General features: G+C 37.0%; 1 protein-coding gene across 9 annotated transcripts in view; it reads right to left on the minus strand.

Moving 5' to 3' along the window:
* The window catches only part of LOC138695154 (mutS protein homolog 5-like), a 98,046-nt gene that overhangs the window by 7,261 nt on the left and 63,753 nt on the right, over positions 1-27,032 (minus strand). For 4 of the 9 annotated variants that reach the window (XM_069819602.1, XM_069819608.1, XM_069819606.1 and 1 more), the window contains 4 exons: positions 26,020-26,169; positions 20,332-20,544; positions 10,793-10,930; positions 149-222 (listed from right to left, as the gene is read on the minus strand). In XM_069819602.1, the coding sequence (XP_069675703.1) occupies positions 149-222; positions 10,793-10,930; positions 20,332-20,544; positions 26,020-26,169 (575 nt within the window). Of the gene's footprint in view, positions 1-148; positions 223-10,792; positions 10,931-20,331; positions 20,545-24,509; positions 24,620-26,019; positions 26,170-27,032 lie in introns of those variants that run through there. The other 5 variants (XM_069819605.1, XM_069819607.1, XR_011331082.1 and 2 more) reach the window with 5 other exon arrangements.

Consider the following 27,032-nt stretch of genomic DNA (forward strand, 5'->3'; position numbering starts at 1 on the left):
ACAGTGCTGCAGATCTATTACACCTTTAAATTCCGCTTGTTCTTCCTGGAATTCGTATCTGGTTCTCAAACTAACATCACTTACAAGCTAGATTGAAGGAAAGGATTTCAGATTGTCTGAATTTTTATGAATATTCTGTTGTACTTACTTTTCTTTCTTGAGCATTCTTCTGGAAAAAGAAGGGAGAGGTATTTCCCTTGCATTCTTTAGAGCGGCATATATCTGCAATATGAGAAAAATGATACCATATTCCACTGCACGTATTGCTTTTAATGACCCAAGATGGAGAGAACTTGATAACATAATTTTGATGTTCTTATTGGAGGCGGGAAAGGAAGATTGTCACGATTTTTCTTGGTCTCTTCATATTTCTTAACACTAAATCAAGAACATGCGCACATCGACTTTACTGTTTTTGCAGCAGTAACTTCAAACTCTTGACTGCTTTCTAATGGTCAGGAAGATATGCAGACCAAGTGCAGACCTATTTAAAATTAATCACTTGACGCATGTGCATTAAGATAGTTGTGTGTCGCATCTGCATACTCTCGATTATATACACATCCTTTTCGTATCAATATCATATTTTTTCAATATTTTTGTATCTTGATTATTAAAATATATTGTGAAGCTTAATTAACAGTAGTTAAATATACTACTAGACCTAGACCTATGCTGATTGCTAATCAACAGGGGGAAAGCGTGCTATGAGACACTGAAGGAAAGTTGTTGTTGTTTTCTAATGCCAGGCGTTTGACAATAAAGTCATTTGACCTCTTGCACTCCAATATTTTTCAAAGATATTATCATGACCAGCTAATGAAGCACAGATTTTGAGGTGTTCCGAATCCATTTCTTGGTTTGAGTTGCACAATGGACAGTTAGGGGACTGATATATTCCAATTCTATGCAGGTGTTTGGCCAAACAATCATGGCCTGTTGCCAATCTAAATGCAGATACAGACGATTTTCGTGGTAAATCGGGAATTAACTATGGATTTTGATGCAGAGAGTTCCATTTTTTCCCTTGAGAATGTGTTATCAAATTTTGTTTGTTGAAGTCTAAGTATGTAGATTTAATAAATCTTTTCACAGATTAATACGTAGATTTAGTAACAGGTCTGTAAGTAGCAGTGCTGCCCTTCTTTGCTAAAGCATCCGCATTCTCATTTCCCAGGATTCCACAATGGGATGGTATCCATTGGAATACAATTCTTTTATTGAGTGATATTAATTGAGAGAGCATTTTAGTTATTTCTGCTGTTTGAGATGAAGGTGTGTGTTTAGAGACTATTGATAGAATAGCTGCTTTGGAGTCTGACAATATATCTGCATTCCTAAATTTATTGATGTGGCATAGAAGATTCCTGAGACTTTCCCTTATTGCAATGATTTCACCATCAAAACTTGTTGTTCCATACCCACTGAAGGAAAGTAAATTTCCGGTTAATGTTCACCAAAGCGTTAAGTACGTAATTATGACAGCGTTGCAGTTTTATTTGTGGTTTAGAGAAAATATCTCGACTTTTACGAAGAAAACTTTTAGCGGCCATGAAATTATTCACCGCTCTCATCATATTATTGTTTAACAATATTACGAAACAAAAACTGTCATAAGGGCCATGACCGAAAGGATCATCTTGGCTGTCTGCGCAAGTGCGGACTTGGTTAATAAAAATCTAAACTAACCAAACCTAACCTTCGTATAATATGCAAGAAGGGATCTTCTTGATTTGATCTGGAATGTATACACGAAAATAAATTCAAGTAAGGATCACGCTGCTACTGCATGAGGTGTCCACGCATGCGTCAAAGCAAAACTGTTCCCGTCGCGAGACCCTCACCTAAGCCACGTAATCTGTTTGGAATATTTACACAAATACATCTTGTCACTAACAATGGTGCCATCTCTCAGTAATGTTCAGAACGAAGCAGGTGGAGAAAAAAAAAAAAATTTCTCCTTCTAACAACGCCACAGATCATCATGTCCTTATGTTGGCGACATTGTGTATTTAGCTCAATTTGGTAGTAAACGTAACGACATGGTTCAAAGCTACCGTGGCAAATTCTCCAGTTTAGCACATTTCCTAAATGAACCTAACCTCCAATAGCTCCTTTTTCAAATCATGTGGTCCAATTTAATTTATTAAATGTATCATCTATTTTAAAAACAGTTTTTGACAAAAAAAAAAAATGTATTCTGAATGTCAGATTGTAATGCATGGAATCCATCTACATCAGAGAAAGTCGCGAAGGAGTATATGTACTGATTTGTTGAGGTCAGGATTTCTAATCGTTTTTTAAATTGTCTACACAAATCTGTAAGCTTCAATCCCTGAAGAAGATGGCAGAGCTAGTCATCGAAAGCTTGGAAGCAACTATCCAACTCACCTGGCTCAGAATGCAAGAAGAATTATTCCATATCAAATGCTGGGAAAGCCTCAAGTATACGAGGCCTGTCTAAAAAGTATCCGACCTTTAGCCAGAAAAAATATTTCAAATACCTGACGGGGTTGGGACCCTAATCCCCTTCAAAGTAGGCCCCTTGTGCTTGCACACACTTAGCCCACTGATCCTTCCACTGCCGGAAACACCTCTGGAAGTCTTCTTTTGGAATGGTGTTCAGCTCCGTCGTCGCGTTCCGCATTATCTCTTCTCTACTCTCAAAACGGGATCCTTTCAGTTGTGTCTTCAATTTTGGAAACAACCAGAAGTCGCAAGGAGCCAGGTCTGGAGAGTAGGGAGGTTGGCGAACGGTTGTAATTCCATGTTTGGCCAAGAAAGTGTGGATCAATTGGGATGAATGTGCGGGGGCGTTGTCGTGATGCAAGTGCCAGATGTTCGCCGTCCACATATCTGGTCTTTTGCGCCGAACTGCATCACGGAGTCGCCGGGGAACATCGTGATAGTACTCCTTTGTCACCGTTTGTCCTTCCGGTGCGTATTCGTGATGCACAATTCCACGGACATCAAAGAAAACAGTCAGCATCACCTTGATTTTGCTTCGCACCTGCCGCGCTTTCTTCGGCCTTGGAGACTCGGGATGCTTCCATTGCGACGACTGTCTTTTTGTTTCTGGGTCGTACCCGTACAACCATGACTCATCTCCAGTTATCACGGTGTTCAGAAACCCAGGATCAGTGTTGGCGGTGTCCAGAAGGTCCTGTGCAACGTCACGACGGAGGTCTTTTTGTTCCAGGGACAACAACTTGGGCACGAATTTCGCAGCCACTCAGTTCATGTTCAAATCATCACGCAAAATTGCATGTGCAGAATCTTTACTCACTCCAACCTCTTCGGCAATCTCCTGTACGGTCAAACGACGATCTGCCATCACCAAATTTCGCACCCTCTCAACAACAGCTGCACTCCGAGCAGTTTGGGGCCTGCCACAATGCTGCTCACTCTCCGCTGATGTGCGGCCATCTTTGAATCAGTTGAACCACTCTTTAATTTGTGTTACACCCATTGCATCTTCCCCAAACACCTGCTGAATCTTACGAATTGTTTGACTTTGAGAATCACCAAGCTTTTGACAAAATTTGATGCAGTATCTTTGCTCAATTCGTTCAGTCATCTTGCGAGAAAACTAAATACGACAAGCACTTAGAACAGCACCTTACTTGGCGACCACCAGCCAGTGACTGGCACAAGCGAATGCGGTGAAAAAATTCAAGCATGCGCATTACGGTTCCTCCTTCCACCGTGGACAGTGGCGCCGCCTTAGAATCACTACTTTGCGCGGGAAAATTTAAGGTCGGATACTTTTTAGACAGGCCTCGTATTTTAATTGCTCGTTTTTTGTAGTAAGAATATATTTTTACTATCTACAGAATTTCCCCAAAATATTATTCCGTAAGACATAATGGAACAAAAATAAGCAAAATATATTGTCTTTAAGATACCACTGTTCAGAAACTGCTGTAATGACTTTATCATGAAAAATGCTGAGCTATGTTTGGTGGTTATTTCCTTAATATGATTTTTCCAGTTTAATGTATCATTAATATGCAGACCAGTTGTTGATGGACACATCAACTGGGTATATGTTGATAAGTGTGTCTAATGTTTGAGAGATTAAATTTGAAGTGGTTTTGAATTAAATTATATTTTATAATGTTTAGTGCTGCTAGTTTACTGGTTGTGAACCAGTCATAAATTTTAAGAAGGATTATTTCTGTTTTATATTTGAATGTGACAAAATTGTTATCTGTAAGGTTACCATATTCTGAAATCTGAAAATGCTGACTCATTCCTCTCACCAAGGAACTCCTTGTACCAACTTCGTCATTTATATCACTTCTGCGGCTTTTGCATATTTATCACTAGACTTAATTTTCTTTAACAATTTCTTGTTACTATACAAATACTCAAACATACGTTTTGCATGTAAAATATCATATATCAATAGGACCTGATGGTATCGCCGGAGACGTGCTAAAATTGGGAGGGGAAGCCATGATTCCCTATCTAGTGCGTATATTTGAAATATCAATTAACAATGGTACTGTCCTGCGAGATTGGAAAGATGCAATAGTGGTGCCAATTTATAAGTCAGGGTCTCGCTCAGATACAAAAAATTACAGACCGGTCAGCCTCACCTCTGTGGTTTGCAAACAGAGGAACACTTGATTTCAGCTTATCTACGGCAGCATTGGGATGACTCAAATTGGTTACATAACTGTCAGCATGGATTTCGGGGGGGGGGGGTATTCATGTGAGAGTCAATTAGTAACTGTATGTCAGGATTTAGAAGACGGAATAGATTCCAGTAGCCAAGTAGATGCAGTGATTATTGACTTTTCACGCGCATTTGATGTAGTCCCACACGATATATTGTTCGTTAAACTACAATCAACGGGGATTGACTCAAGAGTACTCCAGTGGATCAAGGAATTTTTAACTTGTCGCACTCAGAGAGTACAGGTGGGGGAGGAATTATCGAACCCAATTGAAATTACTTCCGGAGTCCCACAGGGGAGTGTCTTGGGGCCTCTTCTATTCCTGGCTTTTGTAAATGATCTGCCAGTTAATATCTTTGTCTAGGGTTCACTTATTCGCGAATGATTGTATGGTATACAGGGAAATAAAAAATTATGAAGATACTACTCTTTTTCAGAATGACCTCAATAGAATAAACGATTGGGCTATAGCCAACAAAATGAAAATAAATTCTCTAAAGAGCAAAGCCATCAGCTTTACAAGGAAAAGAAATAAAATAATTGCATCGTATACGTTAGGGGGTGAAACCATTCCGGAAGTTAACAAATGTAAATATCTCGGAATAACATTTAGCAGCGATCTCGGCTGGGGGAACACGTTACAGACACAGCGGGAAAAGCATGAAGAGCGTTACACTTTATGATGAGGGTACTAAGAAAAGGCTCTGATAAATCCAAAGAGATTGCATATAAATCACTAGTATGTCCAGTAATGGAATATGGTGCTGCATGTTGGGATCCTTACAGACTAGAACATATTAAGACACTGGAAAAGATTCAAAAACGGGCTCTCAAGTATTGTCGGAAAAATTCACCATTAAAATGGGACACACTCACGGACAGGAGAACGCGAATTCGATTATGCGCACTGTTCAAAACATACAGAAGTGAGCCTGCCTGGAGAGAAATAAAAAATAGGTTGCAGCCACCAAATTACTCTTCAAGGAACGACCACTCTTATAAATTGAGGGAAAGAAGACAGAGGACGGACAGTGGAAAGTTTTCTATTCTCAATCGTACTATCAGGGACTGGAATGCTTTACCTGCAGACTTACTAAAGGCTTTACCAACAACCAAAAATGTATTTAAAAATAGGCTTAAGGACTTTACTAATAGACGATAATTATACACAGTATTTAAAGGGTGTAATTGATATTTTGTTATTGAAGTGTTCTATCAGTGAAGAATTATGTTGTGTCAGTGAAGTGTGTTGAGTAAGTGAAACATGTTCCTGTCAGTGAAGCTTTATAGTTTATAGTGGCAGTGCAAAGTATTTGAACAGTGAAATGTTTTTGAAGTGTTAGTGAAATCAGAATAGAATCAGTGAAATGTGTCGTAGTTCCAGTGCAGTAAGTGAGTTGACAGCGAAATGAGTGTAGTGTTGAAAGGTACTTGTGCAGATATGAACATATCATATGTGGGTTTTAGTTCGAACATAGATTTAAGGTACAAATTAGATTTACTTTAAATGTTATTTTAACTGATCGTGCTTCATTTAATTTAGGATGTTCCCTGTTATTATTATTATTATTATTAATTATTGTTAGTATTATTATTAATTGTATTTTTTTATTAATTGTGTTTATTATTGTCTTTATTGAGTGTAATTAGTTACCACTGCCACCGGTTATATATCTATTGCAGTGTGAATAAATACATACATTATGTATATCATACACATTAAATGAAATTTCACTAAAACAAATCCTTTCACAGAATCAATGGTAAATCACATCCATAAAATTTAATAACTCACTTGATAAGTTCACTGCTATTTACAGTTAACAAAAAAATGAAAGATGTATCTGGATGAACAGCATTTACACGTAGGGTTGCCAGACATCCTGCTGTACCCAGAACATTTTCATTTTTTGTTATTTTGTTCCGCGTTCCATTATAATCTTTAACAGAATGCAAAATATTCTGTTTTTGGTTTACTGGACAAGATACTCAGTTTCTACAAATTTTAAAATAGCCCACTCTTTGGTAGCAAACTTTAAAATCCTTTGACATGATTGGTGATTGTTGCTAGTGACGTGAGATAGCGTAGGTACGATGTTTAACTTGCTTCCTGATTTGGTAGCTGGTTTCTATTCTCTCAATCATATATTACGAGTTGACAATATTAAACATGTTACATGATTATTATTCAGTTGGGTAACCACGTGTTAGTTTCCTTCAAATGGAAGCAAGTACAAGCAAAGGAAAGGAAGATGGTGAAAGGAGTCTTCAACAATATCATGCAGTATGGGAACAGGAATATTCTGATTTGAGGCCAGTTCAAGGAAACCAATGTAAGGCAAAATGTGTTCTTTTCATTGGAAAAGTGTGGGAAGGATTTTCTATTTCCCATGATGGAATTTGCGATGTTAGGCAGCACTTTAACAGCACAGGTCACAAACAAAGGCAAAAATCGTCCCTGCAAACGTCATTGATGAAATCTTTTACGAAAGTGAATTCTTCTGAAGCAGATATGGTAAGTACGGTACTTGAAACGTTTTAAAGGCATTATTTTATAATTTACATGAATAATACTGATAGTATATTTTATTTATATATCTTCTCTCTATATACATTTCAAGTCACAGCATCTGAATTTGCATTAGCTTACCACACCATGAAACAAAACCTAAGTTATGCAAGTAACGAATGCAATGTGAAACTACAGTCCAAATTATTTCACGGTTCAGCCATTGCAAAGAAAGTGACATGTGGAAAAATTAAGTGTGAATCAATGATAAAAGTGTCTTAGGACCAAAAGTTTAAGTTATATGCAGGAAACACTAAGAGAAAACTAATTTGGGGGGGGGGGGCGTAGGATTCGATGCTTCGAATAAGAGTAACAAAAAATGTTTTCCCATAGTGGTTGGATACTTCAGTGAAAAACTTGGAGCATGCAACAAACTAATTGATTTTTATGAAGATGATAATAAAAGTGCTGTTGCAACGTCAGGACTAATTGTGTCTCGAATTGCAAATCTCAAACTGAATTTGTGCCAAATTTCAAGCTTCACAGCTGACAATACAAATGCCAACTATGGGAAGAATAATTCTGTTTATTTCCATTTAAAGCAAAAGAATCCCAAATTAATAAAAGCAAACTGTTGTGCATAATGCTTGTAGAGACAGCATGAATGTTATGTCATTTGATGTTGAATTGTTAATTATTAAGGTTTATCATTATTTTTCTAATTCAGCAAAAAGGGTTGCCCAACTAAAAGACTTCGTTGATTTGGAGTACGGCAATTTACTTAGACATGTTACCACACGATGGTTATCTATAAAGCCTGGTACTGAGAGACTTCTACAAAATCTTAGTGCTATATCGTCTTACTTTGCCAGCATAGATGACTATCCCAATTTCATGAAGAAGCACTTGTTAGGGGCAGATTTAGAAAAACAGAAATTGATTGCAGAGTTGCATCTTAATTTTTCTTTGTATGTAGTATAATTGTTCCACAAAGCTGTGCTAAATTTAGAAAAGAATGAGCTAGCAATTTGTGATGAATTTTATGTAATGAAGGACCTAAAGTCTCAGAACACCTTATAAGAGACTGTTTTTTTTTTTTTGGCTTATAGAGTTAATAAAATCTATCTTCATGTATCCAGCTGTTTGCTGACAACATAAAGTCCACTATAGTCCACTGTAGTCTATTCAGTTGTTATTTTTCATGAGAAATGAGGGGTATTTTGATCGGTGTTCATTATGGATGCCTGTTGCTAGTAGCCAGAGTTGGGGTGTAGTCAATATATACTGCAGGGCTGTGTCTTCTGCAACTGGTACTGATGATTTTAATTTACTTCTTTTGTGGTTTATGGATGGACAGTATAGAAGAATGTGTTCCAGACCTTCATCATGATTATTACACCACAGACAAGTAGGATTATCAGAAATGTGAAATCGGTGTAGGTACAATTGAGTGACAATGTGACCTGTTCTGGCTCTTGTTAAAAATGTTTGAACATGTCTGGGCAAGTTTTTGTACATTTCCAGGTCATTTGGTTTCTTTTGTACAGACTGTAAAATTTTTCCTTTGTCAGAAGAAAGCCAATTGTTGATCCATAGGTTTGTAAAATGAGACTTTACTGAAGCAAAAGCACTGGATAGAGATATCACTTCAAGAGGTCTTGGTTGCAAATATGTCTGAACTTTAGTATAGAAATCTACATCAGTATTGGTCTTCACGAACTCTAATTTCAATTTCAACATTTCTTTTTTATATGCAGTAAGACATCATCTTGGGGCAAGCAATTACTATCTTCTGATGTAATGTTGTGCCTATCATATGGGTCATTATTAACTGAGCTACAAAGCTGTGGCTCATTAGATTTAGACTGTAGTGTGGATGTGTACTGTGGGATGTTCAGGTTATCAGTTACTGATAGAAAGTTTTTGTTGAATATGTTCACAACTTCTGTTGTACCTGATGTTCTTGTATTATTTGTTACAAGAGTGTACTTGGTTTCTTACGTCTAAACTTCCTGCTTTTTTTTTTATTATGTTCCAAGTTGTTTTAATTTTATTATCCGAGTTTAGAATAATTTTTTAAAGTTCTTTGGCTTTTAAGATTTACTTTGTGTAATATTTTAGAGTAGTTTTTAAAGTAAGGTATTAATTTGGGGCATTACTGTTTCTACTTTGAATATCCTAGAGTCCTCTTAGTTTCACATGAGATTTTTATGCCGTGTGTAATTCATTTGTTTTTAGATGTTTGAGAATTTTTATAGTTTACAGGAAAACTGGGTTCAAAGATATTTAAGAATGTATTATGAAACACATTGAATTTACTATTCATATTATCATTATTATCATATAATGATTCCCACTTTTCAGTTTTTAGAGAGCTTAGATTCTAAAGGCCCTATTCATAGACATTCTTAGCAGGGGCTTTGGTGGATGATCAGCGAACTAACGTTTTTCATATTCATAAACCAGTGTCAGCGATATGATATGATATGAATCCTGTTTAGCACGCTCGTAGCGCAGGCTAGTGAAATGTCTATGAATAGCACCCCTAAGTTTTTTAAAGATTCTTCATTTATGACTCTTAACCTAACTTTAGACTAGTGTTTTGATGAAGGAAGGTTATCGTTTATACTTGTTAGTTGTGCATCATGGTCTAAAAGACCATTTATAATGGGAACTATCTGGTAACTCTCTAATCTATCCTTTCTTATAATTATATTATCAATTGCAGAAATAAATCCTCTTTGTATTCTAGTTGTGTTAAATTGAAGGTTGCTCGTAATGTATTAAATTGTTCCTTACTAGTGTTCTCAGCAAGAGAGTCAATATTTAAGTCTCTGCAAAACATATATTCGTTTTTTTTTTACCATGTATGTGCCATAGTGCATTTTCTAATAGATTAATACAATGTTTGAAATCTTCAGGGAGCGACTTGTATAAATCTCTGACTGTAAGATTACCAGATTTTAATTCTAATTCTATTGCACAGAGTTCTAAATCTTTTTTTCAGAAAAATTTTGAAAGGCTGATGCTATTAAAATTTATACCATTTGTAACAAATATACACACATTTCCCTTCTGTCTACAATAGCTACCTCTCACTTTGTATCCTTCCAGTGAGTGTGCCAATAATTCATGTTGTTTCATGTCATGGGTTTAATTGTCCTATTTGTAAAAGTGTTAATAGTTCGGTGACGTGTTCCTAAGACTTTGTTTGTTCTGATGAAATAAACTAAGCTGACAATCTTTTGTTTTTTTAATTAGGCCTACAATATGTATGATGCATATTTAATTTACTGTGATGATTATCTGTAGACTTACTTTTTTTTCTATTTTATATTTTACCCTAAAAGAGGAGATGTCCTATGTTGAGGAGAAATTATAGTGATGGTCATCTGTTTCACAATGAAGACATTTATTTGACGAATTTCAGTCCAATACTTTCTCAGGATATTTTATTGGTGAAGGACATTACAGACAACCAACTTTATCTTGTGCACGTTTTCATCAAAGGAATGACAAGAATAACACTAAAGTAAAGACTTTCTCTGACTCTGTGGCAAAAGTTAGCTGTGTTACACGAAAAGTATGTAAATATACTTACACTATCAGCCCTGTCACAAGTTGAAGGTCCAAGAAATGATTCTGCAATTGGCAGGGCACAGCTGTTTTCTATTCTGCCTTCTTTCAGCTTATACAGATAAATTATTTCCCCATTTTTATCTGCCATATAGTCCAGTGTCTGAAATCATTACAATTACACACTTCATTTCCTTATCTCTTATATTACCCACCACCAGTTTCTCATGTGGTGTTTTGTGAGTACAGAGATACAAGGCGAGATTTTATGCAACACTTTATTTACGGAACAGAGAGAACAAAAAATATTACATCAAAGAAGTACATTTTGACAATCTCTAACAGAACAGGCGTCTACTTCATCCTTGTAGCAGAAGAAGAGAAACACAACGGATGATAGTAAGACATAGAAAAAAACAGACATTTGGAAACAACATCAGAATAGCCAGGAATTGACAAAATCACCATACAAGCCAATAGATGCTTTTATGGTCTTAGAAGACATATGAAATCTCAAATTATATTTAGGAGTACAAGAATTATGATGTATAAAACTCTTATAAGGTCTGTACTATCTTACGCATCTGAGACTTGGCCATTGTCGAAGTCAGATGCGACATTATTATGTACATTTGAAAGAAAGATTCTTAGGCAAATCTTTGGACCAGTTAGAGAAAACGGAACATGGAGAAGAAGATATAATTTCGAACTGTACAGATTATATAATGAGCCGGACATTGTTAAATTCATAAATTCATAAAAACTGTGTATAATTTCCCCTCGAGTGTTATTTATATTTGTTACTCTTGCTCTATGGTATTTGAATTTTTCCACCTCTTCAGAGGATAAATTTTCATAATTTCGAGGGAAAAATTGTTCCGGAGCCGGGCATCGAACCCAGAACCTTTGGTTAAACGTACCAATGCTCTACCAACTGAGCTACTCGGGAACTTTACCAGACATCGATCCAAAAATACATTTCCAATTCTTATTTTTCAATTTCGTACTATGCACTGGCCAGGAGACGTAATCATATACTTTGTCTTTTCGGGATTTACTTCCAAACCTATCTACTTACTTGCTTCAAGCAAAATTCTCGCGTTTTTCCTAATCGTTTGTGGAATTTCTCCTAACATATTCATGTTATCCACATAAACAAGTAGGTGATGTAACCCGTTCAATTCCAAACCCTGTCTGTTTTTGTGGACTTTTCTAATGGCATAATCTAGAGCAAAGTTAAAAAGTAAAGGTGATAGTGCATCTCCTTGCTTTAGCCCACAGTGAATTGGAAAAGCATCAGACAGAAACTGGTCTATATGGACTCTGCTGTATGTTTCACTGAGACACATTTTAATTAATCAAACTAGTTTCTTGGGAATAACAATAAGTTTATTATATAAAACTTCTCTCTTAACCAAGTCATATGCCTTTTTGAAACCTATTAATATCTGATGTACTGTGCCTTTATACTCCCATTTTTCTCCAATATCTGTTGAGTACAAAAAATCTTATCAATAGTCGATCTATTACGCCTAAAACTGCACTGATAATCCCCAATAATTTCATGTACATATGGAATTAATCCTCTCAAAAGAATATTGGACAAAATTTTGTACGACATCAACAAAAGTGATATTCCTCAAAAGTTACTACAGTTAGTCTTTTCCTCCTTCTTAAAGATGGGTACAATTAGGAACACCTTCCATTGTTCTGGTACAATTTCCTTTTCCTAAATAGCAAGTACAAGCTTATGAATTTCGCTAGATAATGCGCTTCCACCCTGTTGTATTAATTCTGCTGGAATTTGATCGAAACCTGGCAACTTGTACTTTTTCAGATTTTCTATTGCAATTTCGACTTCAGAAAGTAAGGGTTCGAGTATAAGTGGCTTAGCAGTTTGTATTTGAATATCATCACAATTATTTCTATTTGGCCTATGTACACTTAATGGCAAATAGAAATGCTAAGTTCTATCGGTTCACTCGTGTAAACGTACTGTGCATCAAGGCATTGCTGTGTTGTCTCTTCATTGAAAGTCGTCCATCTGCAATGTACTCAACCTTACGAGCTGTGTGTGGCCCAGTGGTAAGATGTCTTACATCCGTTCCAGAGGTTGTGAGTTCACCTCCCATTGTGGTAAAATTATTATTTTTTTTTTAATTTTAGTTTTTAATTAATTTATTAGTTTAAATGTGAAATGGCATTTGTTAATAAACTTCGTTATGCCTGCCTTGTAAAAATATTATTGCCCATCACCTGTGGGCTATTAACTGGCAAGACCTGGCTTGTATAAACAAAAATACTTGTTTCACATCCTAGAAAACCGGACGCATATCAAACATAAATAAATAATTAAATGAACAAAAACAAACAATTTGTTAATATATTAACAAAAAAGGCCTGTGGTGGGGACTAGTATCTCGTCCACAAACCACCTGCGTCAACAACTGCCCTCATTCTGCGCGGCATGGAGTCCACAAGATTATGGAACAGTTCTAAATTCATGGCCATCTCCTCCCACGCATCTAGAACTCTGTCCCACAATTCGTCAGCTGTCCGAACGGATGGTTGTTCTGCCCAATTAGAGCGTAGGATCCATTTGACTCTAGCCCACAAATTTTCAATCAGATTCATATCTGGTGATTTTGGAGGCCAGTCGACCGGGTCGACATCACACCTCCTCGCAAATTATCTTTGAATCCGGTTGGCGACGTGTACCGAGTGATTATCCTGCTGGAAGAAAAGTATTCCTTCTGGATATCGTTTTCAGACAGAAGGAATCATTACATTTTCCAAAATGTGCTCATAAATTTCTGCTGTAAACTGACAGTGGATGCATTTCAGAAGTCCTGCCCCAGCGTATGACATCCACCTCCAACACACGACGCTCATGCGACCCGACCTGTTAAGTTGTCTCACGAAGCGTTCATCGTATTGGTGGCCATCCATATGATAAACTAGGGCAGAACCATCGTTGCTACTGGAGACAATTACCTCGTCGGAGCAAATGACATTTCTCTTATCGAACTCCTGTCGGACAGTAGCATATGCTAGACGGTCCATGGCATGCTCCATCATCACATGTTCTCTCCTCACAGCTCGACGACACCGTATGCCATGCTCTCTAAAATGTCTCATGGTGTGGAGAAGCAGGAAAGTTGGACGCCATCTTGAGCTGAGAGGCAGTTCTAAACTTCAACTTCTCTCAATAACATAGCAACCTCTTCCCTTGTATAGATGTGCGACCGACCAGGATTGGGACGATTCACAACTTCACCATTCTCGATAAACAATTTAGCCCCCGCTTAGGAGTTGACAATGGGATTCCAATCTCTCTGGCCGCAGAATAGCCTAAGTGGACCAGGGCAATGAGTTGTCTCTCTGCCATCTTTAAGCATAATGACGAGACAGAACGTTTTATTGACAGGTGTATTGCTTAGAAGAGAGAGGGAGGTGAGATTTATTATTAGAGTTTGGGTATATTCTAAGAGATATCACCACATACCTATAGCTTTGCGAGACATATATGATGGCAAATTTGTAATTTAAAAAAAAGAAGATTGTAGGAGATTCGAATCTTGAGCTACTAGTATCAACTCATTCAATAGACCAATGCCATAACGACTTACGCTACTGTGACTTTTAATATTGTTTTGGCATAATACGTGGTTTTCCTGTTCATATTCGCTTTGGTTGATTTTGTATTTATCAATTTTATTATTATTTCAATCTTCAGAGGCCCTGAAGTATCTAGAATCAACCCTACATTCGATATTATAACATATTTTAGACTCTTAAACAAAATCCAGCAAATTTAAATGGTTTAATTATGTGTTACCTGGTGAACTACGGCTTTGACGAGACGAGCATGCGCAATGTTATGTATCTGGAACTTAGAATTTGTCGCCGGCTCATTCTTTTTGCCGTTAAGTGTACTTTTAGTAATTGTCCATAGTAGTTTTTCTATCTGTTCAGGATGAAATGAGATTCTGCAAACAAGTTACTGCTCTCATCCTTGATCACTTTTACCCTTCCCTGACATCCTTCCTTAAATTCCTTTACACCCTTATATAAATCTTATTTGGGAATCTCCGGCCATGTAGCAAGGTCAACTTAGTCCCGTCTTATTTCTGGCAGCCAATTACGTTGCAGGTCGGCTACATTTAAATGTGTGCGACTTGTCATTCGCTGCTGATGATATTATGCACTTAAGGCTCGATAAATAATATAATCGCCCGTCATTTTGGTTCTTTCGTTGGCGTTCGCAGAAAGCACATGGGGACGTTATTTGTAGCTCTATTATTTGCTCAATTACAGTGCGTTGGATTTATTAACATAGGAGCTACATGATAATGTTTAACGGTGCGGCAAATAGATTCGTCTGGTAGCTCGACAATGAAAGAACAAAAATGGCGAATGATACTACCTACCTAGACTTTATAGAACCTTCACTTTCTAAGATGTAAGCAAAGAGGAGTCACGACAGAAAGAACAGCGACGCGACTATAGCATAACATGTTTTATACTCGCACTCTCTGGCAATGTAGTGAACAACTAGTGTAAAGTGTATTCAGAATTGATTGTCATGTAGTATAGATCAACTAGTTTATTATCTAATTCTATTGTCATGTAGGACGTAACTAACGCGATATATATATATGTTACACTTGGTACATCTGCAGGCATATTGCGAACAAGCTAACTTAGCCGTGGAATCAGCTGATATATAGTGGTAGTCAGTCAGTGCAGAACTGCGATCGTTTTAGGAATCCTTCTAGCCATAGTCAGATGTGAGAAACAGTATTTAGAAATCTGTCTCGGCGTAATTATGTGTGTTGGTATATGAATATGGTCATATTGGTTATAATCGTCGAGGATAATTTGGTTATTGTGAAAGATTATTTTGGTAAAGTAATAGTCGTCGAGAATAATAGTGAAATGGTAATTTGGTAATGTAATAGTCGTCGTGGAATTATTTTTTTTCTTTAATCTATTTATTGTTGCTTTAACTTATAACAAAAGTCATATCGCGACACATACTTGTTTTAACAATAACATAACATTTAACAAGTTAATTCATTACAGTAAATACACGATTTTATCAAATAATCCAGTTAAATTGAAAAACTTTGTGACACTATTGCAGTAAGAAGGTTCATCAAAAGATCTTGCTATATCGGTGGGGATTTTAGTTGTTGTCATAACTAATTTCCTGGATTATGTGCTTCACAGAAAGAGTTTCACTGCAAGTGTTACAAATTGTGTAAGCTCGATATGTCCAATACGTAGTCGATTGATGAGAACTTGATTCCTTCGTGATAGATGTTTAGTTGTATAGGATAAACTGGAAGCAGTTCTAATTTCCCTGAGTTTGCTAGTAGACTTTGAAGCCAATTGGAGTACCATAGATTATTTAACTTTTTTTAAAGGTGAGTGCTATATCATTATTCCAAGTGTCAATGTCCATATCCTGTATAGGAAGACAAGTTGCTTTTTTCACTGAATCGCTTTCCTTTCAGACATTTCTTCATCCGTGGAAACAAAAAAAAGTCCGATGGAGCCAGATCGAGTGAGTAGGGTGGATGAGGCACAAGCACCATGTTGTTGTTTGTCAAAAACTGTCGGACCGTCAGAGCTGTGTGGGTGGAGCATTGTCATGGTAAAGCAACCGGTTCCCATTTCGGGCCGTTTTCGTCGCACACTCTCTAGTAATCTCCGTAATACATCCAAATAGAAATGTTGGTTCACTGTTTGTCCTGGCGGAACGAACTCTTTGTGGACAATGCCATTCACATTGTCTTCACATTGGCTCACACTTCACGTGCTTTCTTGGGTCGTGGTGAATTTGGAGTTTTCCACTGGCTCGATGCTTGCTTTGATTCTGGATCGTACCCACAGCACCAAGACTCATCCCCAGTCACAATTCATTTAAGAAAATTTGGATCATTCTGCACTTCACTCTTCAAATCGCGGCAAACTCTCACGCGGTCTTTGGTCATCTGTAAGCAAGCGAGGAACAAATTTTGCAGACACCCGTCTCATGTGCAAATCTTCGGTTAAAATTCGCTGGACCGTGCTCCACGACAGGTTCGTTTGCTAAGAAACTTCGTCAATGATCTTTCGACCATCTTCATCAATTGCACATTTGATTTTGGCAATGTTTTCGTTATTTCTTCCCGTCGAAGGACGCCCGGGGCGTGGCATGTCTTCAGTTGACATGTTGCCAGATTTAAAACTGGAAGACCACTCATAGACCTGTGATTTCCCCAAAGCATCATCATTAACAGTCTCAGCTGCAGTTTTCCCTAACAGAAAACAAAATTTCACACACACTCTTTGTTCCTTGTAGTCGGCCGGCTCACTAATCGCCAAACGGTTGAAACAGGAACGCAAATAACACAGCACCACAAACAAACCACTTAACTCAGACTGACGCCAGCTCACTAAAGGTCGCAGGAGACCTCAAACTAACACCACCTAACAGCACCACTCGTAACTACAAAGCATGCGCGTGCAACAGTTCGGTTCCGGTTACTTTTGGGTCCACCCTCGTACAGTTCCCCTAAAGTTAAAGGCTTGAGATTATTTCGAGCTACGTGGGAAGCTTACATTCAAGGTATAATAACTGCCTTACATTGCAAACCATTAATAACAGTCATGTTAATGCATCAAGAAATCTAGAAGCCGAGCTAATAACTGTCTTAATAAATTGGGCATAAAAAGAGAACAACTGCTTGCAGAGACTAAAAAAATAACTAGTACAACGTTGAGAAATATATTAAAAGATGAGGAATATAAGAATGGTGCACACTCAAGCTAGTTGGATAAAAACAAGGGATGGTCTGTATCTGAGTGGAAGGAGACAATTAAAATGATAGGACAAGTGTCAAACGTGCATGCCATGCCAGGATGGCTCCCAGTGCAGACATTGCACTGAGATAGAAACCTTACCCCACATCCTGGGATTCTACCAACATGGACCTCTCATCCGGAATACTAGACATCATGCAATATGAGAACTTATTACTAAAAGTCTTCCTTCCTTCCACGAGGTTCACCAAGAAGTCCACTGCCTTGCAAAAGATGGAAGTTCTCGGCAAGTTGACATCATTGCCATTGATAAAGGAAATGACACAGCAATTATCATCGATCCCGTGCGCTTTGAAACTGCAGTTGAACAACCCATAGCAGTACATGAAGAAAATAGGACCATCTATGACCCTACAATTGAATACTTTATGGATTATTATCATATACAAGGACAAATTGAAGTATTTGGATTATTGTTCGGAGCAAGAGGAACAATTCCAAAATTCTCAGTTGAATGTTTTAAGTCTTCTGGAATTCCTTAAAAAATTTGGAAAATTATTGCTGTAGACGCAATGAAATATTCTGTTCAGATTTTACGTAATCACCTGTTCACCTAAATTTCTTTATATTAATCTGATTACTTATTGAATAAACGAACTTTCCCAAGGGTAGTTTCCATTTGAAAATAATAATCATAACACAAATGTTTATTTTATTTTTATTTGTTTAGTATGCTGTATCTTTGGCAACCCTTACTGAAGGGCAGCTACCCATGTGGGATTTATACAATATATATGGTGAATATAATGGTCGTCGAAAGATTGTATTTGAAGAATATACTGGGGATCAAAGTATCAGTATATTTATGGTATTGTCTTCGAGTATATATTTGTGCGGAATATTTGAGTACCAACGACTGGATGAATATAGCACTGTGTGTAGAATTACGCAGAGTGCAGACAGAATGCTACAAAGTTTCGGAATAGGCGGAAGTTACGTGAGTGTTGTCGGCCATAAGAGAGAAATTTCTAGATCACAAGGAAGTAATTGTTAGTTAATGGGAACAGATTGACTAGTATGGGTATTCTTTTCTCCTCTCATTATGATATACCAGAGTTGTAAATCTTTATTGTACAGATGTGTGGACATAGTTTATGAATGGCTGTGGTTAAAGTGTCTGATCGTATTGTATAGGAAGTTACTTGAAAGCTATATTGTGGGAGTAGCTGCCATTGAGTATATTGGATTCAGTAATCATTGTATGTTAACATTGTTATTGTTCTACCATATGCATCTTTGTTATTCCATCCATCAACTCACTGTACATTGTTATTGTACTTGTTATACATTCAGTCAGATTATTTTTTTATTTTATTTTAGTGGGTTATTTTACGATGCTGTATCAACATCAGGTTATTTAGCGTTTGAATAAAATGAAGACGAAATGAGTCCAGGGCCCAGCACCGAGTTATCCAGCATTTGCTCATATTGGGTTGACGGAAAACCCCGGAAAAAAACCTCAACCAGATAACTTGTCCCGAATGGGATTCGAACCTGGTCACCTGGTTTTGCGGTCAGACGCGCTAACCGTTACTCCACAGGTGTGGACCAGTCAGATTATATATCATGTTGTTTGAACTATTGTATTTATTAATTCTATTATTTCCACTAGACCTTTGGGGAGGCCGAGACGTAGATGGGAAGATAGTATAAAATGGATTTGAGGGAGGTGGGATATGATGATAGAGACTGGATTAATCTTGCTCAGGATAGGGACCAATGGCGGGCTTATGTAAAGGCGGCAATGAACCTCCAGGTTCCTTAAAAGCCAGTAAGTAAGTAAGTATTGCTTCCACTATGCTTGCTAACTGACCAACCAATTCACAATTACATTTGATTTAGCAGCCATAGGAAGTACTACGACATATTTAAATGGTAGAGGAGAGAGAGCGGTAACTCCAACCCATCATCTCAATCTCTAATGTTTTATTCTCACTATTTGTTTCTGTCTCATTCAGTTTTTTCATCAAGTAATCTCTCTTTTATTTAGTATCATTATTACTAAAAAATTAATAGCGGTAAGCATTTATTTTTAAAAATAATACAAAGTGGAGATCACAATCAGCTCTAAATATATTTTTTCAACATAAGATATAGTGACAAGTGAAATGATAATATACATACACTATATGTCACTAAAAATTACTGTTCTGAGAAATTAATTATTATCTACTTAGAAAAGAAAGCAAGAAGTACCCATTTGTACGCATCTTTTAAATAAGTGTTTTTGAGTGGAGTCTGCGGAAAAGAGTGGTGATCTGTGACTTGCGTCAACAATAAACGAAGGAGATTCTTCTTTCATTTCATCAGCTGAAACTAGTACCAAGAAGGAATTCATATGCCGAAAATGAAGAAGCAAACACCGACAATATTCTGTTAACTCTATATTCAACATGTATAAATATTCAAAATATATTTGCAATGGGGTTTCTTTTACCGTGTGACAATCTGCTGTTGTCCACTTGCACAACATTGACAGATTCTTTAATTATAATGCTACTAATATGTACAAAAATCTTCACTGTTTTCCTTAATACTAACCATTTGATATCACCTCAGTAACATGTAGGCCTACTATGAAAACGTATGTGCAATTCACTCTGCAAGAGCGCATATTTATTTGTCAGTAATAAGTCCTATTTTATTATTTCTGGTAATGTGAACAATTTAATTACCAGTACTTGTAATACTCACATGGAACGAGAGGTATCTGGATTGTAGCAGAAAGGAAGCAACATCATGGAAGTGAGTGGATGCAAACACATGTGGGCATTTGTCTCCGCGACTCAGGAAGTGATTTAGGCAGGATGTCAGCAATGCCAGGCCATCGATTTCTGTGGTGCCCTTCCCAAACTCGTCCACAATGATGAGCGAGCGTGGCGAGGAGCAGCACAAAGACAGAAGCATCTGGCAAACAGTAATTCACAGTGTGCTTGTTTTCACGTCCATATTGCATTGTGCTATGTCCCATACGTGGCATTTACAGTAAAAAATAATAATAATAATAATAATAATAATAATAATAATAACAAATAAAAATAAATAAATAATAATTTCAACAATTATAATAATCGTTTTATTTTTCGCCTTAACATGATTATGACCCTCTTTTCTTAATGAATGACGTGTATAAAAGTGCTGTGTTGCTGCGAAAAAAACAGTTTACAGATTATCATGAAAATACCTTAATTTTGTAGTCATTCTACCAAAGGGTCAGACAAACACACTCTATCACTTTCAACGGCCCCGCAGTAAGGGTAAAACTGAACAGAGCAGGTTGTAGCAGGAAGGACGCCATTTGTAACAACGGAGTATTGGACCCCAGATTTTGAGCTCAAGGCATATTTTTTAAATAATGACGTGTGGTAGTTTCACAGTGGAAGTTTTGACAGCAGTTTAACATTGGGAGACATGGAAGAGTACCAGAATGATACACAATTCAGAGGTGGGTCAATCAATTCCGTACTATCTCAAGTGTCATGAATAAGAAGCCAATGGGACAGTACGGACACTAGAAAACATTGAGAGGGTAAGGAATGCTGTTGACAGAAGTCCATGCTGCCACATTTAACTCATCATACAAAATGCAGGTGTGAATATGCCTTCCGGAAACAATTTAGTACAAATTTCTTCATTGAATGAGAATAGGAAATTCTTCCCAACCTGTTGGACGAGGCAGGTCATTATTCAGTATTCAGAACAATGTTAATCCACTACACAGTACAAAAGTCATGGGGCTTTCAGGATTATTGGACCCTACGGAACACAGTCATAGAGTTACAGAGGCCTACTGACGACTTTCCTCATTCCTGAATTGCAGAGCTGTGCTGTTCATCTCGAGTTTCAGGGACATACTGTGGCCAGCCAGTTCCCTTGATTTGACTGCTTGTGATTTCTTTCTGTGGGGGTATCTCAAGAGCCGAATATGCATCAGGCAATGTCACGTGAAATGTTGGTGTTGGTAATGGATAGTTTCGTTCATCGACTCCATCACATAGGATGGTAGCTATCTAACTGGTGTGCTCTTCAAAACATAAAGATGACGTGCATAGTGTTGTGTTATTTATTGTGTGACAAAATTATATTATGTTGTTTATCACTCACCACTCTCGTGTTTTACATTCGCTATGTAGTGTTACTGTGGGACATACATGTATTGAAATGGTAGATTGTTTTTGCTATAAAGACTAAAATTATTGACTGATTTTGTTCATACCCACAACATTACACATCTATTCATCTGAGAATGATACACATTAAATATTATTTTTACAAAAAGAATTATTTATTTATGTTGTTTTATAATGTCAGGCATTTGACAATAAAGTCATTTGGCCTCTTGCACTCCAATATTTTCCAAAGATATTGTCATGGTCAGCCATTGAAGCACGGATAAAGTGACAGCCAATAAAGTGCATGCCTCCAAAACTATTGTTTTCAGAGATATTATCTAGACTTATACAGCAGAGCTTTGATTATATCCTCCTTAATTTGTTTAAAAAAATGTGTAATAGTTATCGAAACAATGATAATTGCGTCATTTAAACCCATGCACAATGACAATTCATTCCAAAAACAGAACTTATAAACATATTTGTTTTAGATTATAACTTAGAACAAAATTATGTATTCCAAGAAATATCATCCCTTAATATTATCAGAAAAGACAGAAGAATTTAACCTACCACTTTACATCGGCTTCAATTCAACTGAACATGGAAGTATACGACAGCCCTTGTCCATACAAGGTGTAGAGGACAATATATAAATTACAGCTTCGCAAAGGTGAAAAGAACCAACATTCCGACTGGAATGAGGAGTATGTCAAGGAGGCCCAATCTCTCCAAAACTTTTTACCTGTGTTATGGAAGACATATTCCAGAAAATGCACTGGAACAGTCGATATGGAATAAACATAAATGGCAATAGATTAACGAATCTAAGATTCGCCGACAATGTAATTCTATGTGCCAAAACAACAAGGGAACTACAAACGATGTTACAACAATTCAACACACAAAGCAAAACGGTAGGCCTATTAACGAATAATTAAAAAATATAGCTAATGACAAATAGTTCGAAAACTCCAATCACAGTAGATGTCCTTCAAGGACAAGACGGGAAAAAGAGATAAACAGAAGAATATCCTTAGCCTGGAAGGCTTTCCAGTCCCTTCAGTTTATTTATTTATTTTTTTGTAGGTTATTTTACGACGCTTTATCAACATCTTAGACTATTTAGCGTCTGAATGAGATGAAGGTGATAATGCCAGTGAAATGAGTCCGAGGTCCAGCACCGAGAGTTACCCAGCATTTGCTCATATTGGATTGAGGGAAAACCCCGGAAAAACCCTCAACCAGGTAACTTGCCCCGACCAGGAATCGAACCTGGGCCACCTGGTTTCGCAGCCAGACACACTAACCGTTATTCCACAGGTGTGGACTCCTTCAGTTTATACTCTCCGACAGAAAAATAAGCAGAACATCAAATTCGAAACACCAGAAACCTGCATCTACTCAGAACTACTATATGGGTGCCAGACATGGCCGGCAACAGACAGACGAACGCCCTGCAAATAAGCCAAAGGAAAATGGAACGCAAGATACTAGGAATAATAAAAAGGGACAAAATCTTCAACGAAGCGTTATCCTAAAAAACATTAACAACAGACATCCCAGAAATAGCCATCAGACCACATAGTGAGGCTGCAGGACGACAGATGGACGTGTAAGACCACCATGTGGGACACACGCTTAGGCAGGCCAGACTTCTATGCAGCACAAGCATGGCAAGAACCATTGAGCAACGTGCGAAAATTCTACACAAATGTGCAACAAAGTGTACCAATCAAGTGATACAATGCAGACCATCATAAAGGCTACAACCCTGACGCGAATTAGCTCATCGCATTAGAGAACAAGAGCTAGCCTTTGCCCTTCACAGGGACACTTGGGCTCATTATTATTATTATTAGCCCTTCATAGGGACACCCGGGCTCATTATTAATAATAATAGCAGCACTATCATCAATCAATTTTCTTAATGTATCCAGCTGTTTGCTGACTACATAAAGTCCACTATAGTCTATTCAGTTGTTGTTTTTCACGAGAAATGAGGGGTATTTTGATCAGTGTAGTAGCACTATCATATTATGAATGAATATCTATTAATTACAAATGTGTTTACAGCCAATGGCAGTTACAGATAACAAGAAAGATAATTATTGATTTAATTTAATAAAAAAATTTTAAGTTGATTACATCGACTATAGGACTCCAAGGGAAGGTTGAAGACTGAATTAAATTTGTCACTTTTTCCCCCGAATCAGAATATATATGGTTTATTAAAGTTATCATTTATGTCCTTTAATTGGCATATTTTGCAGCATGTTAGATTACATATTCATAGCACCAATAATAAAATTGATCTTTGTCACCGTGTTTTTCAAAATTACATCTTGCAATCTTCAATGTACCTTTCTCAGAAACTCCAAGTTCAAATTGGATCCAAATTTTGCACAGACACTTATAATTTAGAAATCTTCTCACCATTTGTGAGCTGCCACAAGGGACAAAGAGTACTTAACCATAGAAATGTTTGCAAGTGCAGTGAACCATTGATTTTGTTTTGACAATGAAACTCCTACAAGTAGATAGCTGCAAATACATTTTAAGATTAATGGAAATATACCTAGTTTTAAAGAGGTAAGTGTTACAAAAAAGTAAAGAATGCTAATGAACTTTGTTTCATTTCGAATATAGGATGCTTCAGGAGAGCAATTGATCCTTTCAATGCAGCTAAGGTTACAACCGGAATAATAGATGTAGGTATTCCAAGCCTCTTAAACACATCTTTCATGAGAGTAGCAGTACCTCTTGCTCCAACCAGAAGTCCGATCACTTCAAGCTCTTTTAGCTGGTACTTTTGGAGGTGTTATTATTCGGCTGAGAAGCTTTTGTCATCTAGTCTGTTGTCAAAAAATCTGAAAGTTAGAATTTATAAAACAGTTATATTACCAGTTGTTCTGTATGGTTGTGAAACTTGGACTCTCACTTTGAGAGAGGAACAGAGATTAAGGATGTTTGAGAATAAGGTTCTTAGGAAAATATTTGAGGCTAAGAGGGATGAAGTTACAGGAGAATGGAGACAGTTACACAATGCAGAACTGCACGCATTGTATTCATCTGACATAATTAGGAACATTAAATCCAGACGTTTCAGATGGGCAGGGCATGTAGCACGTATGGGCGAATCCAGAAATGCATATAGAATGTTTGTTGGGGGGCCAGAGGGGAAAAAGACCTTTGGGGAGGTCGAGACATAGATGGGAGGATATTAAAATGGATTTGAGGAAGGTGGGATATGATGATAGAGACTGCATTAATCTTGCACAGGATAGGGACCGATGGCGGGCTTATGTGAGGGCAGCAACGAACCTGCAGGGTTCCTTAAAAGCCATTTATAAGTAAGTAAAGATCTAGAGTTCCATTGTAAAATTTTTAGACTGTGTATATCTTTTTTTGTTGATGTTGTCTTTTCGTTTTAATTCTCGGTCTTTAAATGTACTACCCAATGAGACATGGAATTTATTCTTTTTAGCCTCATTTTTTATATTACAGAGAATGGATTTTGCTTCTGCATTGGACTGACATCACATTTCAATCCTTTTGGTATTATATTTGCCTCTGTGTCTCATTATATGGTTCTTTTCAATATTAAACTTGGCTCTGATTGACTGGACCATGTTCAAATAAGTACTTTAGTACGATTCTTGGCATCTCTCAGTACAGTCCCTACCTGGAGATCCGATTGAGGGACTATTTTACATCTGGAGAATTTTACACTGAGGGATTCCCTATATCATAAGCAATAAAAAATATAGTGAGACTGCGTTGGTGTTAATGCAGCTTCTGTGGGTACCTCTTTGGTACTTGTTAGTTTAAACAACAAATTTAAGCCCCTCATCACGTCAAGGTGAGTACCCAAGAGGGGGGCTCATCTCTTGGAGAACAAATATAGAAGTAAATTCAAAATTGCGACTACAAAAGCTAAAGCTATAATTTAATATTACTATCATTTTATTAAGGATATTTAATTCACTACATTATGCAAATATTTAAGAGTAGAACATATTTATGGCTTAAATTAGGTATGCAAAATATTTTAGGGGGTCCTTCAAAATGAAGTACGAACTTTTAGAGGTCTGTGACACTCGAAAGGTTGGAAACCACTGCTATAGTGACGAACTTTCATTCAATATATTAGTTATTTTAACTGTTGTGTAATATGTATGAGAAAGTATTTGTGCAAAGTACGGAAGCAAGATTATGTGATAGGAAGCCATACTTATATGATTCAATGAGCAGGAATAGAAAGAATTACCTGCTTCAAGTCAACCACAAAGGCAGACATATTGGTTGCTACAGACTCAACGGTCTGGATGCGTGTATGAATGTGGTTCAGGATGCCAATTCTCGCACTCTCTGCTGGCACAAAGCTGCCAATGTGCGCCAAGTATGCAATGAGGGCCACCTGTGCAGATATCCAATTATTTATTAATATATCTGCTTGCCATAACAGATGACCATATAGGTCTGGAACACAATTTCACATATATGGAATAGAGATAAATAAGAAATATATCAATATAATAGGTAGTAATCAAGTGCAATATGCAATTTAGAAAGTTACAAATTTAAACATTATATAAATGATTATGTAAAATGTATATGGATTTCTTTAAGATTGTCATTAATAGTACATGCTGTTATAACATCACTATTTATTAATACATAATGAATGGGAATCTTAAAATGAAAGTACAGCCAACTTCGGTTATAGTGAACCTCTGTGGACCAGCATATTTCGTTCACTATATCCAAGGTTCACTAAAACCGAAGTGACTGTTTTTATACTACTGAAGTTGCTACACATACAGTATTATGCCCATTTGGGACAGACCACGTTCAATATCAGTACTAATGTTCGCTTTATCTTCCAACTTAAACACTTTATGCTTCAACATCCTGATGTTCACAGTTCGAAACTTGAATCTAATCTGACCATGTAGGTAGTAGGCAGTGACCGATTTCGCACCTCTTCCCACTAGAGATATGCTATTGTATATTCGGCCTTGGAATTTACAAAGACGTGGGAGGAAGGGTTGAAGACCCTTATACTGTAATCCTTCTTGTATTCTTGTATTTACCATTTGATTATCACTCTAATCTCTTTTACAAAAGGAAACACTTTCTTTTCCTATACTTCTAATAACCTCTTCTTTTAAAGAAGTCAGAACTAATCCTTCCTTTATCCCTCACTGCGTACACTATTCCCTTTAACATGTTTCAAGCTGGCCAGGAAGCTGAACAAATCCTTTGTCTTTCAATCCACTT

Source organism: Periplaneta americana, chromosome 2, assembly GCF_040183065.1.
Source record: "Periplaneta americana isolate PAMFEO1 chromosome 2, P.americana_PAMFEO1_priV1, whole genome shotgun sequence".
Classification (NCBI taxonomy): domain Eukaryota; kingdom Metazoa; phylum Arthropoda; class Insecta; order Blattodea; family Blattidae; genus Periplaneta; species Periplaneta americana.